The sequence below is a fragment of the Aethalodelphis obliquidens genome, unplaced genomic scaffold, assembly GCF_003676395.1.
Source record: "Aethalodelphis obliquidens isolate GAN/ISIS:26980383/991018 unplaced genomic scaffold, ASM367639v1 scaffold28, whole genome shotgun sequence".
Taxonomy (NCBI): Eukaryota; Metazoa; Chordata; class Mammalia; order Artiodactyla; family Delphinidae; genus Aethalodelphis; species Aethalodelphis obliquidens.
This window is the reverse complement of record NW_020837972.1, coordinates 14,543,296-14,568,028: the sequence shown is the minus strand read 5'-3', so window position 1 is coordinate 14,568,028 and position 24,733 is coordinate 14,543,296. Positions and strand designations below refer to the sequence as shown.

General features: G+C 48.5%; 2 protein-coding genes and 1 long non-coding RNA gene across 23 annotated transcripts in view; 1 reads left to right on the top strand and 2 right to left on the bottom strand.

Moving 5' to 3' along the window:
- CIT (citron rho-interacting serine/threonine kinase) overlaps window positions 1-6,024 on the top strand; it is a 169,994-nt gene extending 163,970 nt beyond the window's left edge. For all 7 annotated transcript variants that reach the window (XM_027124739.1, XM_027124738.1, XM_027124737.1 and 4 more), the window contains 2 exons: window positions 4,302-4,602; window positions 5,584-6,024. In XM_027124739.1, the coding sequence (XP_026980540.1) occupies window positions 4,302-4,602; window positions 5,584-5,607 (325 nt within the window). In that variant the 3' untranslated portion in view covers window positions 5,608-6,024. The remainder of the gene's footprint in view (window positions 1-4,301; window positions 4,603-5,583) is intronic.
- Window positions 1,154-4,305, bottom strand: LOC113629866 (uncharacterized). Its single transcript, XR_003436734.1, has 2 exons — window positions 3,920-4,305; window positions 1,154-2,777 (listed from the first exon to the last, which is right to left on the bottom strand). It is a non-coding gene; the product is annotated as an uncharacterized LOC113629866 (long non-coding RNA).
- PRKAB1 (protein kinase AMP-activated non-catalytic subunit beta 1) lies at window positions 4,599-24,014 on the bottom strand. 15 transcript variants are annotated; one of them, XR_003436727.1, is made up of 12 exons: window positions 23,581-24,011; window positions 20,875-21,038; window positions 19,586-19,679; window positions 19,210-19,324; window positions 17,011-17,144; window positions 15,430-15,498; window positions 14,953-15,178; window positions 11,119-11,290; window positions 9,926-10,018; window positions 6,646-6,670; window positions 5,429-5,520; window positions 4,599-5,217 (listed from the first exon to the last, which is right to left on the bottom strand). XR_003436727.1 is itself a non-coding variant. In XM_027124743.1 (7 exons), exons 1-7 carry the CDS (start codon window positions 23,737-23,739, stop codon window positions 13,341-13,343), a joined length of 1,020 nt encoding a protein of 339 aa, XP_026980544.1. In that variant the 5' UTR covers window positions 23,740-24,014; the 3' UTR covers window positions 12,891-13,340. The 15 variants fall into 15 exon arrangements, 2 of the variants coding, with proteins under 2 accessions (XP_026980544.1, XP_026980546.1); XR_003436728.1 differs by lacking the exon at window positions 6,646-6,670; XR_003436729.1 differs by lacking the exon at window positions 9,926-10,018.
- Between the last annotated feature and the right edge of the window lie 719 nt (window positions 24,015-24,733).

Here is a 24,733-nt window from a genome sequence, read left to right as displayed (position 1 = left end):
AAAGTTTCCCAATCGTCAAAGCTCAAGCCACTCATTTCTTTGGGATCTGCGGCACTGAAATGAGTCCTTTATAAGCATCAGGAAAATTTTTACTGCCCCCCTTGGTAAAAGAAGAAATGAGGCCTTGAGTATGGGCTATATACTTTATTTATTTACTCTTGCTTGGAATGTCTTGTACGTTTTTTCTTGTTGAAGACTGAACATTTCAAATAATACAACGTGGCAAATCAGCTCCCCCTTCCCCTCCCTGGGTGTGTTGTTGTCGCTATTGGTTTAGTGTCTCTTGTACTAAATCTGTAGTGTGTGTCCTTTGTTATGTGCAGCCATTGAAGTTTCTGCTTGGTTAAGGGTGGTCAGCTGAATGACTGGAAAGAGATTTCCTTAAATCACTGAACCCACCCTTTGCTGAGCGACTGTGTGTATTTGTGCTGGGGCACGCCTGCAGCACTGAGTCAGCTGTGGCTGACAGACGAGGCCTTGGAAGGTTTTTCCTGGGTATGTGACAGGCTTACCTGTGTGTGTCTGGCCTTACAGATCCCCAGGGATATGCAGGACTTCCTTTTGAGTGTTGTAGCTGGCCTCTTGTTTTTCCCAACTGGTCTTACTACCTCAGGCATTTGCCATGTTAAACAGTAGCCATTGTTTTTTTTTTTTTTTTTTTTTTTTTTTTTGGTAAACGTCTAGAGATAGGGCATTTCTAGAGAGGAAGACCTGAATCAGCTCCATTAAAAACAAGCCCTGAGGATGGTCTTTTTCCAGGGAGGAGCCAGATAGGTCAGATAGTGACAGTTTTCCAAGGCTGGGGCTTTTGGGAAGCTCCAGTCCTAATGTACTCCCTCCAGTGGTTACCAGGGTGCTGGTTTTCACAGCTGGTTACAAGGCTGTTGCTTTCAAAACTACTGCAGATCTGGGGAGACAGGGTGCTGAATATCGCACATTTTCTTGCATAAACACTCTCTGAATTGTTGCAAGACTTTGGTTAATTTCCAGAGTTCCAGAAAGTTGATTTTGACAATTTTGCCAGTGCTCTTGTTGTTTCTATGGAGAAACAGGTTTTCGGAAGTCCTACAGGCGATAGCATACTGTGCACACTCTTCTGTGTCTTAGAGATTGCTCCACGTCAGTATCCGAAGTATTTCTTCATTCTTTTTTGTTTTTTTTTTTTTACACCTGCATAGCATTCGTTCACCTGCCTGTACCTTATTTAACTGCTCCTTTATCACTGGATGTTTGGGTTGTTTCCAGTCTGTTGCTGTAGTAAATGACTTTGTACATTCATTTTGCATGCTTAGGAATCTACCTGGAGGATGAATTCCTAGAAAAGAAATTGATGGGCGTTGGTAGTTTTGATAGATGTTGGTGAGTTTTCCTCCTTAGGGGCTGTACCCTTTAGTTATCCCACCAGCAGTGTGTGGAAGTGGAACTGGCTTTGTCTTGACACCCAGGGCTCGGAGCCAGATTCGGTTCGATGTGTAGGTTTGAGATGTGTAATTTTAAGATCCTGGTCCACAAAGGAGATAAGCTTATTTAACCCAGGGGAGTATTTAATTGACCTAGGGTTTTAATTTTGTGGACTGGTTTACAAACCCCACGTGTCTACCCTATTATAGAGAGTTATGTGGACCCCCTACCATGTGCCAGACACAATGTCTGGGGCTACACAGCTGAAGACAAGATGGTTTTTATTCTCAAGGGACTCAGTTTGGTGGAGGAACCACCTTTAATGTTATGAAATGCTGCTTAGATCTTAGAAAAGAGAGTCGTCAATTTAATGTTCTGAGACTATGTCCTGACGACTAGTGTCTGTTTCTTTTGTTGAAATGTAAGTGTTGGTCAGAAGTGTTTGGTCAGTGTGATTTTAGTCCCAGGAACTTGCTGGAAAACCAGAAGTGCTGAATAACCAGCTGCTTCTCACTCTTTTTGGCTTGATCGTGCCTCAGGAGAGACTGCTCAAAGGGCTGTAGTCCTCTCCTGACAATGTCTAGATTTTATTTAGTTTCCAAGTCAGTCATGCCAAGAGCCAACCCAAGTACTGTAATTAGATTTCTCTTCTTTTCTCCACTGCCTCACTAGTTAGTTAGTTAGATGGCCAGGCACCTTCCTTTTGAGATGATATGGTGTCTCTGTAAGGAGTTAACTTCCTCTGTCGTGGAAAATGGTTCTAGTTCCTGTGAACAAGGGGCAGAAATAATGCTGCTGCTGTTCCTGCTGCTGCCGGGCATGTCTGGAGAACCAGCAGTTTCCTTTAGTTGCCTCTCGGCTTATAAAACCGTCTTTTTGCTGCTGTCTGCTTTGGGCAGGTCCAGAATGGAGAAGGCCAGCTTGGGAGAATGTGATTCACTGCAGGCTGCACTGCCCCCGGGTCTGTTTAGCAGAGCAGGAAATGTAACTCTTTGCAAGTAGAGCATTGGTTATTAAGGGATTTGGAGATGGAAAATGGCCTGCTCCGCCCAGAATGACGAGTGTTTTCCTTTATCCCATCAACCTAGGCTGACTTCTCGAATGGCCTTCCTTGAGCCACTTTTCTTCCTCTGGGCAGTAAGCTTGCTTTACGATGGGCCCCTGACACGCTTTATAATTTCTCTTCCATTACAAATCAGATACTCTTACTGGAAATTTCTTTTTTTGTCTTCTATATCACAAAGCCACAGGACAAGAGATGAAGATAGCTCAGATTTCGACATCTTGAAATCAAGGTTTATCTCAAATTTTACTGCTGCACACACAAGACAGTTCTGGCTTCTGAGCGTGGGTTGTTGGAATTTCCACATTTTGAGCTGCATAGGGAAGCAAGAGAATGAAATTATTTATAATGGACTGACCATTTAAGACAGTTATTCTGCTCTGTCCACCAATCTATTTTACCGTAGAGAAGGAACTGGCACACTTTTCCTGTAAAGGTCCAGATAGTAAATATTTTCACATTTGCTGGCCATGCTCCAGTAAAACTTAACTAAAAGCAGGCGTCTGTCTGGATTTGGCCCTCAAACTTGCTCTAGAGTCTCCCCTCCCCCACTGGGTCAGTGTCTTCGCTGCTCAGTTGCTTTCCATTATGGGCATTGACAAAAGATTCCTTACAGTTAGACCAATAATTTAAAAAACAAGTTTGGTCCCTTCCAAAGGCGAAGGATTTAAATATCAAGGATTAAGAGAGGCCTCTGGGAAAACCAGTGGCACTAATATTTAACAAACGACTTTACGATTTTGCTGCAAAAATTACAACACTGCTGGTGAAGGATGTCACCCAGCATGTTAGCACAGAATTTTGTTGAGAAAATTAGAGCAGAATAAATCAGTGTGGGATTCATCCTTGGTTCATTCTTAGCATGTAACTGCAGTTGTAATTTAGATTTAAAAATATCTAGGTTAAAATATATTTCCCTGATTTCTACTTCTACTTTTCCAAGATAAAGCCCCAATCAATCAGATGTCTTCAAGCAACCTTCTCTGTGAAATAATAGTCTGCCTTTTCCCCGCACTAATTATGCTCAGATAACAAGGGCCTGAGTACCTTGGCTGCTCGTCAGGGGTGGGAAGGAACCGACGCCAAAGGCTGTGTCAGTCCTGTCTGCCTGTGTTTCTTGATCTTGCTGCTTCAGAGAGGTGGTTAGGGCCGTGTCTGGTCAGATCTTCATCTGACATACCCAGGGCTGGGTGGAGGGTTAGAGTGGTCATACGAATTGTTCAGACATTTTCTGAGCCAGCTCTACTGTTTTCGTCTGCCCTCCTCAGTCTCCTAATTATATCAGGCCCGATCCCTACACCTCTGGTGTCGGATGCCCCAAAGACTCCTGGAAAGCTTGACAGCGATGAGTACAGGCTTAACCCCTCACGGAAGACTTCCTTCTGCGCCCTCTAGGCTCTGGAAAATACTAGGGTCAGCGGGGTTAGAACATGGGGAGTACGACGTCGCACTGACCTGCACTGGGATCGCAGCCTCTCTGTGTCTCCAGCTGCTTGTCTGTACGACGGGGGTCACGGCCGTTCCTAGCTTGCAGAGCTGCTGTTAGGGTGATCTGGCGAGTTAAGGTACCTGAAGAGCTTAGCACAGGGCCCGACACGCTGTGGGCGCTCAGCAGAAAGCCTGTGTCGAGACCGGGAAGCCTGATTCCCCTCTGCTGTCACCGCTGCCTTCTTTCCCTGGCCTCACTGTCGATATAAGCGTCTCGAAGAATTCCCGGTGGGGTCTTTTTCTAATAACGCGTGGTGAGATGGGGGCACAGGGTGGCTCAGAGGAGGAGGAAGCTGCCCCGTTGGGTTGTGACGGCTCAGCTCCCCACCTTCCTCTCCCATTATCGCAGCCCCAACAAGCGAGGCCCGCCGACGTACAACGAGCACATCACTAAGCGCGTGGCCTCCAGCCCGGCGCCCCCTGAAGGCCCCAGCCACCCGCGAGAGCCCGGCACACCCCACCGCTACCGCGAGGGGCGGACGGAGCTGCGCAGGGACAAGTCTCCGGGCCGCCCCCTGGAGCGAGAGAAGTCCCCCGGCCGGATGCTCAGCACGCGCAGGGAGCGCTCCCCCGGGAGGCTGTTTGAGGACGGCAGCAGGGGCCGGCTGCCCGTGGGAGCCGTGAGGACCCCGCTGTCCCAGGTCAACAAGGTGAGTGAGGTGCCCTCCTCATCCCCGAGGGGCCACTGTTGTAGGGAAGGGGCGCCGCTACTGTACTTCGGAGTCTGCGGGACTTAAGCTTAGGAAGAGAACGTCTTAAGAAGGGGCTTCCTGCTGCACAGATGGATAATGTGTGCGCCTCAAACCGTAACAGCTGCCAGGGCTATGGCGTTCCCTTTCCGGAGGCAGCCAGCGCGCAGTTTCTAGAGAGCCTCTCTGCATACAAACAAATACAGATGTGTAGTCACCCTTAAACACAGGTGATAACATGCTATTCAAAAGGTTTGATGCCTTACTTTTTCAAACACATATACATCAACAGTTTCTCTGGAAGGCTACACCGAACTGGTAACAGTGGTTGCCTTCTAGAAGAACTCCAAACCTTTCAAAAATTTTAAAATCACGTGCATGTATTTATTACCTGTGTAATTTTTAGGTTAGCAACTGAGAAGATGGAGGGATGTGCCGAAGACTAGGGGCCCCCCAAGTGCACGGGGAGGCTCCAGAGCATGATGTCTCCTCAGCAGGCCAGCCGGTTCCAGGGGCCAGTTTTCTGGATTGCACTCTCCTGCTGCCATCCGCAGTTCACTGTTGGCACCCCTGCCGCTACAGGGAGGGGGGAAAAGCCGTTTAAATGCTTTTCCTTATCTCCTCTGATTTATGGATAAAATGGGGTGCGTAACAGTAGTCCTGCTGCCATCCGCAGTTCACTGTTGGCACCCCTGCTGCTACAAGGAGGGGGGAAAAGCCGTTTAAATGCTTTTCCTTATCTCCTCTGATTTATGGATAAAATGGGGTACATAACCGAAGTACTTACGTAGTGTTGGGGACTCTGCGCTGAGTTCCGCAAGCTTGGCTCACGGCGGGAAGGCGAGGCCTCGTGCTCCTGCACACCCCAGTCTGGGCTTCCTGTTTGCAAAGTGAGCACAGCGGTTTCTGACCTCTGATGGCAAAACCCCCTCCTCCTCCTAGGTCTGGGACCAGTCTTCAGTATAAATCTCAGCCAGAAAACCCAACTCCTCTTGAACTGCAGGAAAACACCAACCGCACTATGGAACGCTGCTGAAGGGGGGACCCCAGTGCCCACGGCGCAGCTGGACCCAGACCCGCCTCAGCACGGACACCCTGCAGCCAGGAGGGGCGTGGGGCTCCTGGGAGCTGCCGGCACCCTCCTGCAGTCTACCCTCTTTGCACTTTGTTACTCTTTCAAAGCATTCATAAACTTTTGTACCTAGCTCTAGCCTGTACCCGTTCATCACAGGAAACCAACCGGGGGCTAACTACGACGTGGTTAGAATCCTAATAGCTACTTTAAGATCCTAGGGTTGGTTGGGTTTTTGTTTTCCTGTTTTATTTTTATTTATTTATTTTTTAAAGACAACAGACTTCTTAATAGATTTGAATAGCACCGTATTTCCTGTTGTAGTCATTTGTAGCAGGTCACACAATCAGGTCTTTACTACCGACATGTATCGTAGAAGAGCCCCTGCCACTGGCTAACCTCCCACGCTCACCTAGGTCCACTCTCCTTCCAGTCCATCCTCACAGATGGCCCTGTCTTACCCAGGGTGACATCTTAGCCAAATGTTTACCGTTCTCATTGCCTTTGATGGCCTTGACGACTTCCCCTCCCACCAGCTGCGAATGTACGGAGGCCATCGGGCCCGGCTCACAGGCAGTGACTTGGGGCCAAGGGGCCACGAGGAGCTCTTCCCTCCCTGCCCCTCAGTGACACCCACCGGCCTGCTGTCTCCACTTTCCATGTAGCTCTGGCCAGGAAAGCATGCAACAGACTTGCTCTGAGCCCGGCACCAATGGGGGTCCAGAAGGGGGCCGGGGGCACTCACCTCCTGTCCTGATGGCGCACTCTCCCTGGCTCCCCGGGCTGGGAAGAGCGCCCCAGGAGTTCTGCATGGCGGTTCACTGCATGCGCTGCCCCCCGACCTGGCTGCCCCCTTGGGTTGCTCTGCCAATGCACTAGTTCCATCCCACAGCTCCCGCCGAACCGACACCCTCTGGGACTTGCCAACTCACCGGCCACAAGCTGCAGTCTGTAGCACTGAACAAACAAAAACCAAACGCTCAAGCCTTACGACCAGAGAAGGATTTCAGCAAACCACACCTCACACTTCCACACCTCCCTGCCGATGCCCGCGCGGACAACTCTGCTCACACACAATCCACCAGGTTCTACCCCATGAAAAACTGTGACTTCCCAAACGAGCCTCTCTCTAGGGCTAGACTAAGACCAGGAAGTTCGAGAAGGAAGCCGCAGCTCAACTCTCCCATCCCAGCCGGGCGGGGAAGCCCTCCTTAGGTGCCGTGCGGCTCACCCAGTTTCTCTCTCCCCTCCGGCGGTGCGAGGTTCCTGGCAACTGGTAAAGAACCAACTAGAGGCTTCGCAGTTGGCAAGCTAACTAGCGGCCTTATTTCTGCCTTTAATCTCCCACCAGGCCTCTCTTGCTTCTCCACACCTCAAACCACCAGGGCACATCCTAGGTAAGCTGACAGGTAGACCTGTTCCCACCGCAGCTGGAGAACGTGACCGCGTTTTAACCCCCGTGTCCACGGTTCAGCTCACTTTCCAGATTGCAACCTGGCCTGAGTCCCAGCTCCTTCCTGCTCGTCTCTTAACCGAAGTGCTTTCTTGTTTGAAACGCCCACGGCCCTTCCTCCACGTTGTCGCATCCTCGGCCAGTGTCATGCTGTCGTGTTCTATGTGTTGCTTCGTCTTTGGGGTCACACTGCATCCCCTCCCTTCTCCAGGGCAGATCTGACTGAATGTTTGCTGAAGTTTCTGTCTCTTGGTCCACAAGTATTTGGAGAGGTCACTGGAAATTGGTGTTTCAGTCTTGGCATCTCATTTAGGATCTCCACGAGAAATGGGCTTCTTAGCCCTCAAAGTGTATATCGTGTGTCTCATTTGTGAAATGCTTCCTGCTATAGAACTAGCTCAAAGACTGTACATATTTACAAGAAACTTTATATTCGTAAAAAAAAAAGGAAATTGAATTGGTTTCTACTTTTTTATTGTAAAAGGTGCATTTTTCAACTCTTACTTTTGGTTTCAACGGTCGTAGTTGTGGACAGCCATCTTCACTGGAGTGCGGGGAGCTCCGTGTCACTACGGAGATGCCAGCAGGAAATATCGTAACACGAAACCGCAGTCAAAGCTTACTAGCATAAATAAGATTCTAGGTCCAAAAGTACAGGCTTTTTCTTCATTACCTTTTTTATTCAGAACGAGGAAAAGATCACAAGGAACGGTTCAAGATCCACCTTGAGAGGAATGAACTCTGTTGAACAAATAGTCAAATAAAGCAATGATCTAAAATGTTTGCCTTAGTGCAAGACCTCTTCTTTTCTTGAGAGAGCCCATAAAAACCCAAAGTATCGCCACTGTCAGCCTAAGCTTGGGAGCGTGGCATTGGGACCGTCCTTCCCTTCAGGGGAGGCTTCTTCTGGGGGTGAGGGGTGGAGAGCCACACAGGGCTTAGAGCAAGCTGCTCTCCTGGAATCAAGAGACCAGCGACGTTCTCTTCCAGAAGTGCAATGTTGTCGAAGTTTGGTCATTCCTTCCAATGAACCGTGAACTGGCTGTAAAGGTCACTTTATAGGACTGCAGAACTGGAAGGCTCCTCACGGCAGTCAGGCCACTTTGAAAGTATTACTGGAGAATGGACTACCCAGCTCTCCTATATTGCAGTTCATAACAAACAAACCAAAAAAACAGGTCACATTTCAATTCCTCTCATCCATTAGGATAACGCCACCGGTTTTAATGATGTAGATTTCTGGAAGGAGGAATTCGGATCAAGGTAATTTAAAATGTAGACACTTGTCTTTTTAACTAAATGAATTTTTGTAGTCTGCAAGGTAAATTTTTCTAAGATGCTTTAGTTTTGTCAGTATAAACTTTATTGAGCTAGACAAACATTGGTTTTGGCAAATGGTAATTTTCTCATGGTTCCTGTTGCTTTCAATTTTTATTTTCCAATGAAGTGATCTGACCACAGTCAAATTCTGACTTGCAGGGTCACAGCAAACTTGCTCTGTGACAGGAGTCGTACTTGCGATTCTATTCTGTTCCTCCTTTCTCTTTTACCGCTGGGGATAAAAATCTGCCAACTCTAAGAAAGAAAATAATTTGGAAGATGAACAAGTCAAATGTTGGAACCTTTCTTTCCTTATAAAATTAGAAAAAGTCCACTGAATACCGCTTCAGTTATTGTCCTGAGGAATCCTGGCAGCCACGTAACACTTCAAAAGCATAAGTAAATGTGGTTTGGTTCCGAGAGGAATGTGCCAGAAAGGTTCTCTGGACCCTAAGCAAGGACCTCAAAGAAACAACAAATTACTCAGCCACACCATAAACTGAGGCCCAGCCGTCCATGCTGCTATCCCTACCTCTTAAGCACAAAATTAGCCATCACATTTTCTGCTCTTACAACTTAATTTTCACGAGACTGAAGCAGCAGCTTGCAAAGCAAATTCATAACTGAAATTAGGATTTGGAGACTTAGGCCAAAAAGGGATGATGTGCTTAACAGGACTGACCAGCTAGTTTGTCTTCAGAATTGGGCCTCTTGAACGTGATTTGCTTTAGAAAATATTCATGCAGGTTTAAGTCTAAAGCAATAATGCTAGGCCCAGAGGGGTGGGACCAGCTAAGCTTTTGGTCTCACAATACAACAGACTGGCCTGCTCCAGTGGTTCTAAACTAGGGGTGGCTTGGCTCCCTTCCCTTGAGGACACTTGACAATATCTGGAGACATTTTTGGTTGTCACAACTGATGGTACTACTGGCACCTCATGGGTAGAGGCCAGGGCTGCTGCTAAATCCCCTGCAAGGCACAGGGTGGCCCACGTGCCCACCCTCCACAAAAAGCTACCAGGCCCCAAGTGTCAATAGTGCTGAGGCTGAGGAAGCTCGGCCTGTTCCAGTCCGATTTCTTTCTTGGCAGTTTAAATACTGCTCATGATGCCAAAAGCATGGAGACTGTGGCTCCAGGCACAGTGTTTACATGAGAAAATGTTTCATCAGTCGCCTAGTCAAACGCTGAGGCTTTTATCTTCCGAAGCCGGGAGGGCAGGGCCGTGGACACCTGGAACTGCACAGATGGCCTGGCTTTCTCCCGAGTCTGTCAATGATTAACGGAACTCCTGTTTGCCCTGGAGGGGTCGTTAGAGGTAAAGAACTCTGGAAATGACTTTACTGCTATACACAACTCAGCCTGTCCTTTCAGAGAACCACAAAAAGGGAAAATAAAGTCGATCCAGGGTACACACAACTGGAGCTGTCTCTTGTTCTCACCTGCTGTTGAGTCTTGCAGATGAAATGGGTGAATGCACTCCTGGCAGGTAGAGAAGGCTGGCATCCTCACCCAGGCTCAGGCCCTCTGGCTGTCTTTAGGACAAAAAAAGACGAGGCAGTTGTGGGAGCTGAGCTCAGTGGCTGATCCCAGAGGCAGGGCACTGGTTCTCCAAGGGTCTGACTCACAGCAGTGGTCACTCTTAGGAAGGCCCTTGTCGATGTTTTTACAATTAGCTGGAATGACCTGTACATACGTTTGTAGCTTACTGTTTTCTCCTGAAGACAATTATAATTGGCATCCCAGGGTAGAAGGCTCTAGCTTCTTTTCTCCACTGATCTGCTGATCAGGCGAGGTGCTAAAAAGCTGGATGGAGGGTTGAGTGGCCCAGAGACTTGGGTCTTCATCAGTGCACTCAAACTGTTTGTAAACACTGGTGGAGGGTCATGTATCAGGAGAATTGAGTTCACGCTCAGAAATGAAATCATGCTCATCTAGAAGTAACTGAGTTAAGCAAAATGAAATGTTGCTTTTCCCTAAAATGGTTGAGTCTCTGACCGTAGCCATGCATGGCATCACTTTGGTGTTCTGTGTTTTCCCATCTTGGCCCTTGGCATCTTGGAGGTTTCCTAACTGAGCTTACAGTGGCACTTTTTCCTTTTCTGGCCCTTGACTTCCTGTCTGTGGCCATATCCCATTCATGGTGTAAAAGCTTTGTGGCTCCCAATGTGAAATGAAAGGAGCCCTAGGAATCATTTAGTGCTAATCCAACCCCTTCCATTTTTCAGGAGAGGAAACTGGGCTAAGAGAGGTCATGTGATTTGCCCAAGGTCACACAGCTAGTCAGGCACTGAACTGGATGACATCCCTAATCTCAGTCCAGTGTCCACACTCCGGGACAGCGGATGGCGGAGGGGGGAACGGCCAACTCTAACATGAAGCCAGGCTTTGACCAGAGGGAAGGAAAAGACCTTGCCTGGGTCCTTTGATCTCTGGTTTCAATATGCTGACATATGGTTGTGTACCTTGCAATACTACTTTACCCACTAGTAATTTAAAGACCTTACCTTTGGCTCCATAAATTCATTTGTATATACATTTCTGGAGGAAAAAAATATCTTCATTCAAAAGCAATTTCAGTTACACTTTAACCAACCATGTAACCAGTCCTCACCCATAATAGAGAAAGCATTACCTGGGTCATAGGACACCTCAGTGTGGCTTTGCTCCTGTGATTTGGACCAAACAGGGTCTCCTGTTCCATATCCATGAAATAATCTCCATTACTTTTAGCTTCTTGGGTATAGAGACTTTCACCTAGGTCTGTTAGCAGTCTTCTGGACCACGGGGGACTTCCTTTTGTGTTGCTTTTTAAAGAAAATGAAGCCTTTTAGACACACGAACAGCTGTGGAGAATGCTGACACCCACATCCCAGGGTTCTGTGGTTTTGGCTACATTTCCCCACCCTAGCAGTTACTGCCCTGGGAGTCCCCCGTGGCCCCAGGACTGCAGAGGACTCTTACTGGGTTTACTGGCTCCAAATTAGTTTTTACACTGGATTTTTGGCTTGGCTTTATCTGAACTTTGGGAGCAGAGCTGATCTGCAGGTGAGATTTTCCAACATGATGTTTCCCCCTGCAGCCTGGGGCTGATGACTCCCTCTGAGCCCTGACTCAGGCCAGCAGCCAGATTCTCTAACTCCTCTTACAGAAAAGGCAGTGCTTTTCTGGGCCAACTCATGAAGCGGGCTTCCTATCCAGGTGAGGGTGTCAAACCCTGGTCCTGGAGGCCTATGACTGGGTCCTACCCCCCTACCCCACCCTCTGAGTCTCCACCATGGGGCCAGGGGCCACGCTCACAGCTCACCGACACAGCAACGGTTTCTTCAATTCTGGTACTTCAATATATCCCTTTTATACTTTTGAGCTTAGCTATGTATTTTCAATTATACTTCAAAAATATTTGATCCACAAAAATAAACTCAAAATGGCTTAAAGACCCATGTAAGACATGACACCGTAAAACTCCTAGAAGAGAACACAGGCGGGACACTCTGACAGAAATCACAGCAGTATTTTCAGTCTCCCAAGGCAAAAGAAATAAAAGCAAAAATAAACAAATGGGACCTCATTAAACTTAAACTTTTTGCCCAGCAAAGGAAACCATCAACAAAATGAAAAGACAACCTACAAAATGGGAGAAAATATTTGCAAATGATGCAACCAACAAGGAGTTAATTTCCAAAATATACAAACAACTCATACAACCCAATACCAAAAAAACAACCCAATCAAAAACTAGGCAGAGGACTTGAACAGACATTTTTTTCAAAGATGACACAAGCAAAGATGCTCAACATCGCTAATTATCAGAGAAATGCAAATCCAAACCACAATGAGGTAATACCTCACACAGGTCAGACTGGCTATCATCAGAGTCTACACCTCCTGCACGGCTGGTGGGAAGGTAAGTTGGTACAGCCACTGTGGAGAACAGTATGGAGGCTCCTCAAAAACACCTAAGAATAGAACTCACATGATCCAGCAATTTCACTCCTGGGTATATATCCAGAAAAAAATGAAAACACTAATTTGAAAAGATACACGTACCCCATGTTCACAGCAGCCCTACTTACAATAGCCAAGACATGAAAGCAACCCAGGTGTCCATCAACAGACGACTGACTTAAGATGTGGTGTGTATACACATACACACACACACACACACACACTGGAATATTACTCAGCCATAAAAATAAATGTTGTCATTTGCAGCACCGTGGATGGACCTAGAAAATATTATGCTTAGTGAAATTAAGTCAGAGAACATAAATACTATACGCTATCACTCATCTGTGGAATCTAAAAATAATACAAATGTATACACAAAACAGAAACAGACAGATACAGAAAATAAAATTATGGTTACCAAAGGGGAAAGGGAGGGGAGGGGCAAATTAGGGGCACAGGATTAACAGATATAAACTACTACACATAAAATAGATAAGCAACAGGGATTTACTGCATAGTACAGGGAATCATACCCAGTATCTTATAATAACCTACAATGACACACAAGCTACAAAAAATAGTGACTCACTATGCTGTAGACCTGAACCTAACACAATACTGTAAAATCAACTATACTTCAATAATTTTTAAAAAATAGAAAAAAGTTTTGATTCAGTTTTGGATAGAGGATTTTTATGTATTTCCTTAGTCTACTTAAATAATCCCTCCAATCCCTACATCTAGGGTTCCCACATCACTTGGGTTTTCAGAGTGACACGGCTAATTACCCAGCTAGGAATGCCTTCTAAGCTTTCTCCACCTCAAGTGGACCAGATGACCTGAGGGGTTCCCCTTTCTCTCAAATTTATTTACGTTTCCTGATGCCTGGGAAGAAAAGGCTTATTACTAAAGGGACACTGTAACCTTCCATCTTTTTGGTAGAAGGGACAGAGGCCCTTTTAGCTGGTGAGAACAGCTGACTCCAGAACATCCTGGTGTCTTCCAAGAGGGCGTCATGATCCCAGGCTCCCCTGTGGTGCTTGTCAATGAGCAAGAAGCAGCAGGACCTCGGACCGGGGATGCTGCCAACTTGCGCAAGCCGGGGCCTTCACTGCTGCTTTTCCTCGGCTTCCCCTGTGGTCGAGCGGTTCCATGGGGCTCGATTTTACAGCCTCTTAACGGCCTTCTAATCTGCGTGGGAATAGGTGGGTCAGAGAAAGGCCCTCAGCCCGGGAGGGAGCCGAGCTGCCCCGTCCACTCACCCCAGAGTGCCACAAGGATGGTACCATTTTCAATGTGTGCCAAGGCGGGAAAAAGACGGAAAAGCACTGCACTGAATAAAGCTCGGGGAGAGCTCCAGTCTCTTCTCCAAATGACTGCACGAAATCAAACCTTCCTCCAAGTGCACATCTGTTATCTTTACAAAGCTTTATTGAAACCTGTACATCAAGGTGACAGTAATTCAGTGTTTTGGAAACAGTAACAAAAAAGGGTATCCCAGACCCAGGTTCGCCAAATAAATATGAGACACCAGGGATATGGTTCCTCCGTCTCCCAGCAGGAACAAAGCGCAGGACGACAGCTTCCACCGACCTGGGGACAGGAACCTTGCTAACGGGCATGTCTCCGGCATCTCCAAGCCGTGTGGAGAGGTTCGCTTTGGTCCAAAGGATGATTTCCTCACACAAATTCAGAAGGCTGCCGCAAGTTCTAATTTCCTTCCAGAAGAAGCAACAGCAATTGCTACAGCCTTCTTTGCTAAGGAGGGACCAGAGGTCCCAAGCAAGGTGGCACAGGCTAGGGTAGGGTGCCTCTCCAAAATTTGCGTGCTAACACTGTCACCTCATTACGAATCGAATAAAAAGCTGGACGACCTTCCAGCTAGCAGTGGTCAGTCCGCAGGATCCTCCAGCTTAACGGAGATATCTGGCCATGGTTTTCCAAGTCTGTTCTGAGAACAGATTATTGCTCAGCACAGGTCACATGATCTATAGTCTAGTTGGGGTGATTTAAAGATTGCCCTAAGGCTGTACAGTCAGCCACCTCTGGTTAAAAAAAATACTTAGTGCACATAAGTGTAAGAAAGAATTGTAAAACTTCATCTGGAAATTAGACAGGTTCTAATTTCTATAGAAATTATGCCTCCCTGGAGCAGGGAATGGAAGACGATCTATTGCTCTGAATTCAGAGGACAGGCAGAGACCAATACCATACTCGCCGTTAGGTCCACAGCCAGGCCTCAGCGGGGACAAGTCAAGACACACACACAAGATGAGCCTTGGTACCTGCTTCCCGGATTTCCACCAGCAAAGTGGCTCGGGTTCCTTTTTGGCTTAAGAAAAGTCTCCGTGACCAGTTCAGAGGATGTAAATTTAGACCTGCACCGTGGTGTGGGGTGCAGACCGTCTGCTCCCCCTCCCTCCTCAGCCTTTATGAGCCCCAGGGCTCACAGCCACCGGGTGCTAAGAGGACTGTTACAGACTGAGGCGCTCCAGGAGCTGCTGTGTCTGGAACAAACCTTCAAGTAGGAGTAGAGCGGGTACGAAATGTCTTCTAAAGAGCGTGAAATGGGAAATTTACAGTCCATCCTGTCTAGCGAAAAGCATGCACGCATGCAGCCCGGTGGTGCACACTGCCCCCTGGGGCCCACGGCTGGCCCCAGCTCTTCATATGGGCTTGTATAACAAGGTGGTGACGTATTTTTTCTTGTACCGGTGGGTCGCGCTGAGCACCATCACTCCGTCCTGAGGAAGAGGCGGAAATCACCAAAGGCAGGACTAAGTCAGGAGGCTCAAAGTTTAGGGAGCGTGAGAATCATCAGGAGGCCTGAGTAAAAGCAGGTTCCTGGGCCTCCCTTCGGAAGAGGAGCCTACGGGTCTGGGTCAGGTCCCGGAAGCCGCCCTTCAGGTAAGTATCGATACTGCAGGTAGTGCCGTCGCTAGGGGGCCTCAGAGCACACTTGGAGAAACACAGTAAGTAACAAACGCGTCCTTACCTTAATGGAAAGTGCATAGAGGTGGTTCAGCATGACGTGGTTGGGCTCAGGGAGCAAAGCTGGATCACACTGCGGGGGAGCAAAAGCAGACGTGTGCACTTCAGATTTGGAAATCAAGATTCTCCCGTGTTTCACGGCACTGGATTTCAGAGAGAAGGAGGCAGGCTCTCAGGTCCCTTTCTTCCTTGTCAGGCAGTGAAAGGGCTTGTGCACGATGACTGGGTGGGCGAGGGGTCATGCCTGATGCTCCAACTAAGGGGCGCTCTCGGGGTCTGCTGGGCGCACTGGTGTGCATCTCTGGCCAGGCTTCATCTAGATTGTGGGCCGTGGCTCTGTCCTCTCTTTGGAGGAGGAGCAGGAAGAAAGCCGTGCAGTGAAGGGGCTTTTAGAAAAAGCGGGAAGAAATGATCAATACTCAACGCTCCTGAGCAGTGTGTTGCAAACTCATGTCTCTGAGACTCAGACGGGGAGCCTGAAGAATGCACTGGATGACTGGGGGAGGGGAGAGGCGCTCTGACTCCGTAAGAGCTCACATACGAGGCAATGTTGCCACACCTTCCTATTTTTTCAGAGAAGCCAGAAATCCAGGTTTTTCTTTATTTTTCCCCCAACGTACACTCCCCAATTTTATAAATGCTAATTCAAAACAGAAAAAGCATCCAGTAAAAGCCGGCTCAGCTGTCAGATGTGTGCTTGGGGCGGGGCGGCCCCAAGAACAGCGAGTCCCTGGGGGACACACTGTGACTGCTGTGGGGATGCCTGCACGTGTACACCTCCAGCCCCCTGCTCAGCACACGTGCACCCACTTCTGTGTGGCGTCTAGAGCAGCAGCAGTTACCTGATCACCCTGGAGCGTCTGCCTGTTAGGTGGTGGCCTGGACAAGGCTGAAGAACACCTGGACTCCCAAGAATTATGGCTACGCTGCACAGTCCAGAGCCGGGGAACCAGGCAGCTCAGGTCAAACAGGATGGAAAATCAAACGCGGGGAATAATGGGGTGCTCTTCAGGATTCAGCAGGAAGCACACTTCTTTTTATAAGTAATATCAATTTCCCAGAGGCAATGCGTGTTACCCACATACCCCAAATTTTGATCCATGAGCCCTGAGGTTTCTGAAAGCAATTTGGGGATTAAAACTAGATTCTGGAACTTCCCTGGCAGTTCAGTGGTTAAGACTTCGCGCTTCCACTGCAGTGGGTGTGGGTTCGATCCCTGGTTGGGGAACTAAGATCCCACATTCCGAGCGCGGCAAAACAAACAAACAAGATTCTAAAATCTGGGGGCCAGAGGAGGAACTCCACCATGCAGCTTACTGAGAAGAGGCGGTTATGTATTTTGTCCTGAAATTTGAGGTGGGAGTGGAACACAAGAGGAAGGGCTCAGAAAGGCTTTGTGGGATGGGGACGCCCACTCTGGGAACATCTTGTGAGTAGCCCGTTCCCACGTCAGAGGGGGACCCCGGCAGTTAACACCGATGGGTGACATTGAACATTTTCACGAGCTGCCTTGCAAGATGTGCACCGAGGGGAGCAGCTGAATGTGACCGTGGAGGACGGTCTGGGCAGATGTCTGGTTACTCACAGAAATCCCTGTGTCCTTGTTCAGGATGACCTGGAGAAGATGTGGCGGGAGGATGGGTGGTGCTTTAAACCGCTCCTCTGGTTTCCAGACGTAAGGCTCCTGATGGTAGGGTCCTGGTGGGGAACTGGACAGCTCTGTTGGGAGATGGTGACAGGACATTTACTTGGAAAATTAGGAGTCCTGGGAATAGTCTCAATTTGTGGTGACATTTAGTTTTCCATGTCTCCTGTTCCCTCAGTACAGATTTATATTCTCTTGAAGGATATACTGGCCCCAAGGGGGAAGAGCAGAGGCAATGAGAAAACACTTCTGGAATTTGAGTGACAGGCATAAAACTCAAGTAGTGAATTCTGACGCTCTGGTGGCAGACAGCAGTCGTGGCAAAGCAGTGAGTCTGGGACCGAGTCGTGGGAAGCTGCTCACAGTGACCTGACCCTACAGCCACCGCAGGCCGATGCGGCCTCCTTGCTGCAGGCCGGGCTGGCAAGAACAGCACAGAAGCTCAAGGCTTCCAGTGAGGCTTATGCGGCTGGGCCCAAGTGAGGCGCGCCGGCAGCCAGAATAAAAGCGAAGATAAAGCAGCCTGTTCACACAGAGGCGCCGGCGCGTTTCAAAACTAAAACAACGAGAAGTTGAAGACCTGACCTCTAGAGGCTCTCTGCCTCCAGCGCTCTCCGGTTCCTCTTAAACTCATGCTGGAGTTTCCCCGTTATACAGATATAGTAAGAAGCTTCTAGAAGTGCAGTGCTCCGTAAGCTTCAAAGCTGCTCACTCAGTGACATCTGGCCAGCTGGCGGGGACTGAGCTGTGATCCAAAGGACACCTGGGATGTGTCTGGCCGCCGAGACTCGTGCTGTCCCCGTAAAGCTGAGATGGCTTGGCTCCGCCAATTCCTTCCACGTCATTCTCTAGGGGACAGACTCCCTTCACACAACCCAGCCCTACCACAGCAGGAAACTGAGAAAGGCATTCAGTGCAGAAAACTGAGCCTTTAGGAGTCAATATGTATTTTGAGAAAGGGAGTGTCTATGTATGAGAAGAGTATGGAGAGCCTGAAGTTGGTTTCCCAGCAGTGAGGGGTCAGCCTCCTTTCCCCAGGCAACCTCTGCTGCACAATCTTGACTAAAAGCTTTGGACTGTGGCGTAAAATTTCACTTATCAGCAAGTAAGGGCTATCTGGGCATTTCCCCCACCCCCCAATTCCCACCTGTCTGAATAAAACAGAAATGACTTCTCTAAAAGACCAGTTAGCTATCCAGAGCAGAGAATGCTATTTTTGGATTTCCAATTCCTGCTCAATAACATGACTTGCCAGCCACGTGGTCCACCTGCCAGTGTGAGTTCTGAGCTGATAAAGAGTTAAGAGATCCTGGGGGCAGGACCTCCAGGCCCAGGCAGGCGACAATGAAGAATCATCCTGTGAACTGAACCCGTTTTCCTAGACGGTCAGGCACAGTCCCGGGGAACCTTCACTGCTTCCCATAGGGGTCCTGGGACGGTTTGAGGCCCTGCAAGAAGGGGCAGTGCAGCTGGTGTGAACACTATCCATGCCAACGCATCCTTCTCCCTGCGTAGCACATACTGTTTCCAAGCAGTTTCTTCCTGTGGGTTGGATGCAAGGCAATTTACTGAAAGTTCGATGATCGGATGACTCTTGGAAGATGGGAGAGTTTTATTAGGACCATACTGAGCAGGTTGTGCTGTGTAGCCTGTTCTGTGGTGAGCCTTACCCCCGCCAAGAAGGGATTCTGACAAGGTGCTCATGGACCACGCAAATGATGCCAAGGTCACTGAGGGGTCAGTTTATCACCTGTCGGGCTGAAACTCTCCAGGTGCCCCGAGCAGGCCGGCTTCCCCAGTGCTGGCCCCTCACCGACCCGATGCAACTCTCTAGGGCCTCTTGGGCCTGCCTTGGCACAAGACCAAGCTCTGGTTCCGTTTCCAGTGTCTGCTCTCTGTGGCCAAGCAGACCTATGGAATCCTGGAGATGACCCAAAAAGTGACTTACAGGTCCCTCAGAGCTAGATTTTAGCAACCTGGCCTGACACAGAGTTAGGAATTAGTTTTGGCTCTTTGGGGAGATACGGACACCCACCGATTGGGCGGCTCCCACTCAAGAGCGAGAGGCAAGAGAAACAAGGTACTTCTAATCTATACAGCCCCCACCGGCACACACGTGGTAAAAATAACTGCTCATACCAGACACGTCGGAGCACTTTTGGGAATCCACCATTAAAGCATCAAATACTTCAAAGTCAGTTTTCTTCACTTGAATGATGTTGTTTACTGTGCCAAGCTGGCTGGTCACTATCGGCTGGGAAGAGACAGACAGGCAGAAATCACAATGTGGACGGTCTCTAGAGGTGTCTTTAGAGGATCCAGCAGCCCTGCTGGAAGGTCTCATCTCCTGGCTGGCCCACCTGCTCATCTCAGTCAAGGATGCCAGTAGGCCGACAAGGAGCGCTGCTATCTAGCTCGGCCACGCACAGGGACTTCGACCAGCAGGACAAAGGGACCTGGCAACTTGTCTGGATTGTGGGGGCGGCCAGAGGACCAAGGGCGGGAGGAAGGGTACCTCAGAAGGGTCGTGTGTCCACTGACCATCCACGAAGAACTTGTACTGATGCTCTCCTTCCGGCAGGTCCAGGATGGCTACAAAGTTATTGTGGCTGCAAGAAAAAGGGAAGCAGACGATGTTAGCGGGGTGGGCTGCCCTCTTAGCTGACCTGCAAGACCAGCCACGGAACAAAACAAAACTTCCACATAAAATCAAGGGTTCAGCTGCACGAGAAATAAACATTTTTCACCAATTTAGACAATTCAGTATAATGATCTCAATCTAGAAAGGCTACCAGGAAGCGGCATCGTAAGAGGTTTCCTGGAAAACTCGCTTTGCTCCAACACCAGGAGTCCACATTCCTACCATCAAAAGGTCAACGAACAGTCATTCGTCCTCAACTTGTGTGCAAAATAACACCTGGCAGCCTGGATGCCAAGGAGGATGGCAGCACAAGATAAACAGCAAGCCGCCCGCCAAGTTTTACCCTTTGCTAGCTTGCCTAGCTCAGGACAGGGGATCAATTTCACAGGATGTACCAACAGTTCCCTAAAGCAACTCGTATAACTACTAAAGAAAAGGGTTCCACGAAACCTCTCTCATTTGATTGTTTTGTTCTTCCGACTAGCATGCCTTGTAACTGGGCTGAGTGGCTCCCTCCTACACCAACTGGACCCCTGGAAAAGCAGGCAGCTCCTTGTCAAGAACCAGCCCTGGCCCAGCAGGGCACGATTTCTTCCTTTGTTTCATCAAGAGGACTTACTCGTGAAGATGCTTTTCCACTGACAATCTGAGACAGCCGTCCATGCTAGGGTGTCTGAGCAAGTGTTTGGCTATAGTCGTGCTAATGGCGCCTACATAATGTGTACCTTTCAAACAAAAGTGATACAGAGTCCAAGTTAGAAGGAAGCTCGGAGATCATCTGGTCCAACGTTCCCTTCTCACAGAGAGGAACACAGAGGCTCAGCTCAGCCAACAAGGACTCAAATCCCGCTCTGTCCACGGCGCTAGGAATAGAGTTCTCTTTCTGAAAACAGTCCTGCTGAACAGACGCAAAGCTAGAATATCTGAAGTGCAAGGTGTCTGTGAAACGGAAATGCTCATAACTGTGCAACGTTTTCTTCTAAGTGTGCTCTAAACCTAGCACGACTCCTTGGTGTGTGAGATTTGAACCCTGTGAATAATTAAGCACAACTATTTTTCCATTCAGCATCAACTTTATAAAAACATCCTCTTCTATTCACCCACAGGAGTAACCAGAGTAGCCCTGGGTTAAGACAAGTCGATGAACACACCCAGGCGATTACCTTCTCGTGAGGGGAAGTTTACTCCAATTGTTGAAGGACCCAGATAAGTAAACTTCCTTTCCGCCCCCCGTCCATCGAAACACAGTTGGCCGAGCCTGGGCAGGAGCTTTGTCGTTCACTTCCAGATCGTGCTGCCAGGCCAGGAACTCCTCCTTCTCCGGAGCCTGGAAGCAGAGCGCTTGACTCAGGAACAGGAAGCCATTAGTGAGCTCCCTGCAAGAGACAATTACCCTCATACTGACAATTCATTCTAAAGACGCAGCTGTCGCTACCCAGGTTCATATTCCAGCTCGTTAACTCACTTGCAAAATGGAGATGATAAAAGCACCTATTTCTTAAGGTTATTGTGCAGGCTGAGTGAGACAAGACAGCCCATGTAGAAAGCTCTGCATAGTGTCGGACCCAGAGTAGGCGCTTCGTAATTATTAGCTACTGTTACTGCTGTTATTTAGGAGGTCGTCGTCAAAATTCTAGAAGTTATAAAGCTCACTTGCAAGAAGGCAGTGAATGAATTTGAGATTAGCTTAATAAATGTCATTCTCCTCCCTTAATTAAGCAAGATTTGAAGTACATGAAAAATTACTAGGGACAATTCCAGAGCTGTCAACTTGAAAACTGGCAAGCCCAGGTGCTGAGGAAGGCAAAAGCTAATCACTGAGTGCTGTCCAGGCACCAGGGAGAAAAAGATAAGACAAAGACTGACGTTCATTACGGTAAACAGTAACTTCTTATGTGGGCAGCGCCGTATAAAGGAGGTGTTCCGGGACGAGAGACAAAAAACACATCTGACTCTGGGTGTGGTTTTGGATCTCTTACATTTTTCCTGGTCAGAAGCCAAAGAGCAGGAGTTCTAGGCTGTGATAGACTCTTAAAAGGTCTGGAGCAGGTTTCGAGCACCTTCAATTCAAATACTGACCTGAGCTCATTTAAAAGATACCTGCATTTCTGTGACCTTTAACAAAATTTACAGATTAAAGAACAACAGACTGCAATCTCTTTCCACTGAGGGTGTGATAACTAGCCACAGGCAAAATGGTGAGCAAGTGTAGTTAAAAGAATTCACGACTTGTTTTTTGTATCCGAGCATTCAATCCAGTGTGTCTGCTACATCATTTCAGTAACTTCTGTGGAAATGATAATGGAAATTATTTAAATCATTCTCTACAGATCATCTGTATGCTAAACATTTCTTATAAGAGTTTTAAAACAAAAGAATATTTCTTAAAGAAAGTAGCTTGATTCTTAGGGTATCTTAAATGGCTGCCCTTGGGCCAAAATTATTTCTAGGGGAAGAGATGTCAAATCATTGGATAAACAGGATTCCAAAGTTCACTTTGCACACAGCTTCAGGAATGCAACGAATTCAGAAAGCAAGATGAAATCACAGGCTGGAGGGCCAAGTAAAAGCAGACTCTTTAGGGGTTTCCCTGGTGGCGCAGTGGTTGAGGGTCCGCCTGCTGATGCAGGGGACGCGGGTTCGTGCCCCGGTCCGGGAAGATCCCACATGCCGCGGAGCGGCTGGGCCCGTGAGCGATGGCCGCTGAGCCTGCGGGTCCGGAGCCTGTGCTCCGCAACGGGAGAGGCCACAGCAGTGGGAGAGGCCACAGCAGTGAGAGGCCCGCGCACCACCCCAAAAAAAAAAAAAAGGCAGACTCTTTATAGGTTAGCCTCAAAGCCAAGATTCAGGTGAGGATATAAGATAATAATGGGATCACCCAAGCCAGCATCTGAGGGAAAATGAGTACAGCTGGGATGAGTTGCCAATTAGCCTAATGGGCAATGATGATTAATAGGCAACTAGATACTAACAGAATGTGTGTCGGAGGGGGAAGAGGTGCTTGTCATCTTTCCTAAACCTACTTGTTGCAGTGCCCTTTAAGTATTTAGTTGTTCATTTCTTTAGGATATACCACATACGTATCAGCTGGCAGAATCACTAAGTATTCTTGGACCGGGCTCTGCCCCTAGAAACTGACCACAGCAGGTGGTTAGCAGGAAAAGTGGCTGAAGCAGGAATGGAGAACCTGTCTTTAGAGTTTTTAATGAGTTAAAGCAGACCGCAGCAGGACGGCCAAATCTGGCCTGCAAAAATGTTTGCTTTGGCCTGTTTAAAATATTAAGTCATATATAAACAATAGGAGAGAGAAGCCGAGCAGCTGGCTGCCTCCTTCAGACTGATGTTTCACTTACTCACTGACCTCCGGAAGTCAAATTACTTTTCTATGCTTGCTCTAAAGGGTGAACCACAACTTTTCAGCAGAACTGAAGACCTCTGGCAGCTGCAGTCAGCTGTTCGACTCTACGTTCACCTTACACATGTTCTGGTTTATCTCCAAAACTGAAAGTTAACTGCAAAACTATTACAAAAAGCGCCAGTCTGCGTAAAGGTGGTGGAAGATTTCTCAGAGCTGTGAAATTAATCATACCTAAGAGAAAAGCAGAGACTGGGACTCAATTACTGCTAGAGCCACGATCTTAATTAATTAAGAATTTGAACCTGTCTCAGAGCTGCCTCTTCCTTAATGATGTTAAACGAAGTGAATTCCTCCTCCCTCAGGGTGACTTTCTCATATCGGTAATTAGACACAGGTTCCTGAGCTGCTAAGAGGATTCTCCCACTTCTGATGATTAGAGGGGACACGAGGGGAAGGCTCTAGGAGATTTCAACATTAGTCAAGGGGAATCAGATTCCCACACCCCCATTACCTTGATTTCCTCGGAGTGGAAGAGGTCAGCGTCCTCGGGGCTGTCCATCAGGATCTTGGGCCTGTCCCCATCCTTGGAGCCCCCCGAGCTGTCCCCTCGGGGCGTCTTGTGGCCGCCCTGCCGGTCCAGCGCAGCGCGCTCGCTGCTCGTGTTGCCCATGGCGGAGGTAGCCGGACAGGGGGCCTCACTCCAAGGGAGGAACAAGTGACTCCCGGTACCTCCACCAGGACCCTAGGAAGGAGTCGGAGCACCGGGCACCACACCCCTCAGGCTAGGATACGGGGTCGGGATCCGGCTTGGGCCGGGTAGCAGGGCTGCCGAGGTCTCACAAATGCGCTTTACCTGCTGCTCAGGCCGCCGCAGACCGAACACACCGAGCGCTAGGAAAACTCGACTCTCTCCCAAGAACTCCCCCACGTCTTAACAACTTCCGCTTCCGACGCTTGCGCAAAGCGACCCAACCCACAGGGTTGGGAGTGGTTGCGGCGGGAGAAGCGCGCGAGGCGAACTTGACCTCACTTCCGCTTCCGGTCCAGGTCAGCGCGTTGGCAAGCACCCAGATGGTCCCGGCGGGCTCCGGAGGGCGCAGTCGCAGTTGGCCGCTCCGGCCGGTCCAGGACGTGGCTGCTGAGGGCCAGCAGGGGACGCAGAAGCGCGCAGGCCATCTGGGCCGCCCTCCTCGCTCTGGGATGAGCTATGGTGTTAGTTATCTCGGTTACTTTTGCCCACTTCCAGTTGATTCTACACTTTACAGCCAAAGGGGTCGTTCTAAAGGGCAAATCTAATTAAGACTCCTTAAAGCCCTTTAATGCGCTAGCTTTCACGCCTTTGAGTGCCTTAGAATCACGTGGAGTGCCTGTTTAAAATGCAGATTCACCTGCCCCTAATCCCCTGAAATTATGATTCCAAAGCTCTGGCGTGGGGTCTGCATCTTAATAAGCACTCCAGGTGATTCTTATGCAGACAGTCTTGCAGGTGTTTGAGAAAATGACAGACCATTAAACTCTCTGGAAACTTCTCACGTCTAGTAGCTTGGGGGTTGTAAAACGCTGGAATTATTCGTGTATTTTCAAAAAATTAAGTGCACAGCCTTTTGACAGGTAATTTTGCAAGCTATTTTAAAATCACTTCGAACACATAATTCTGCATAAAA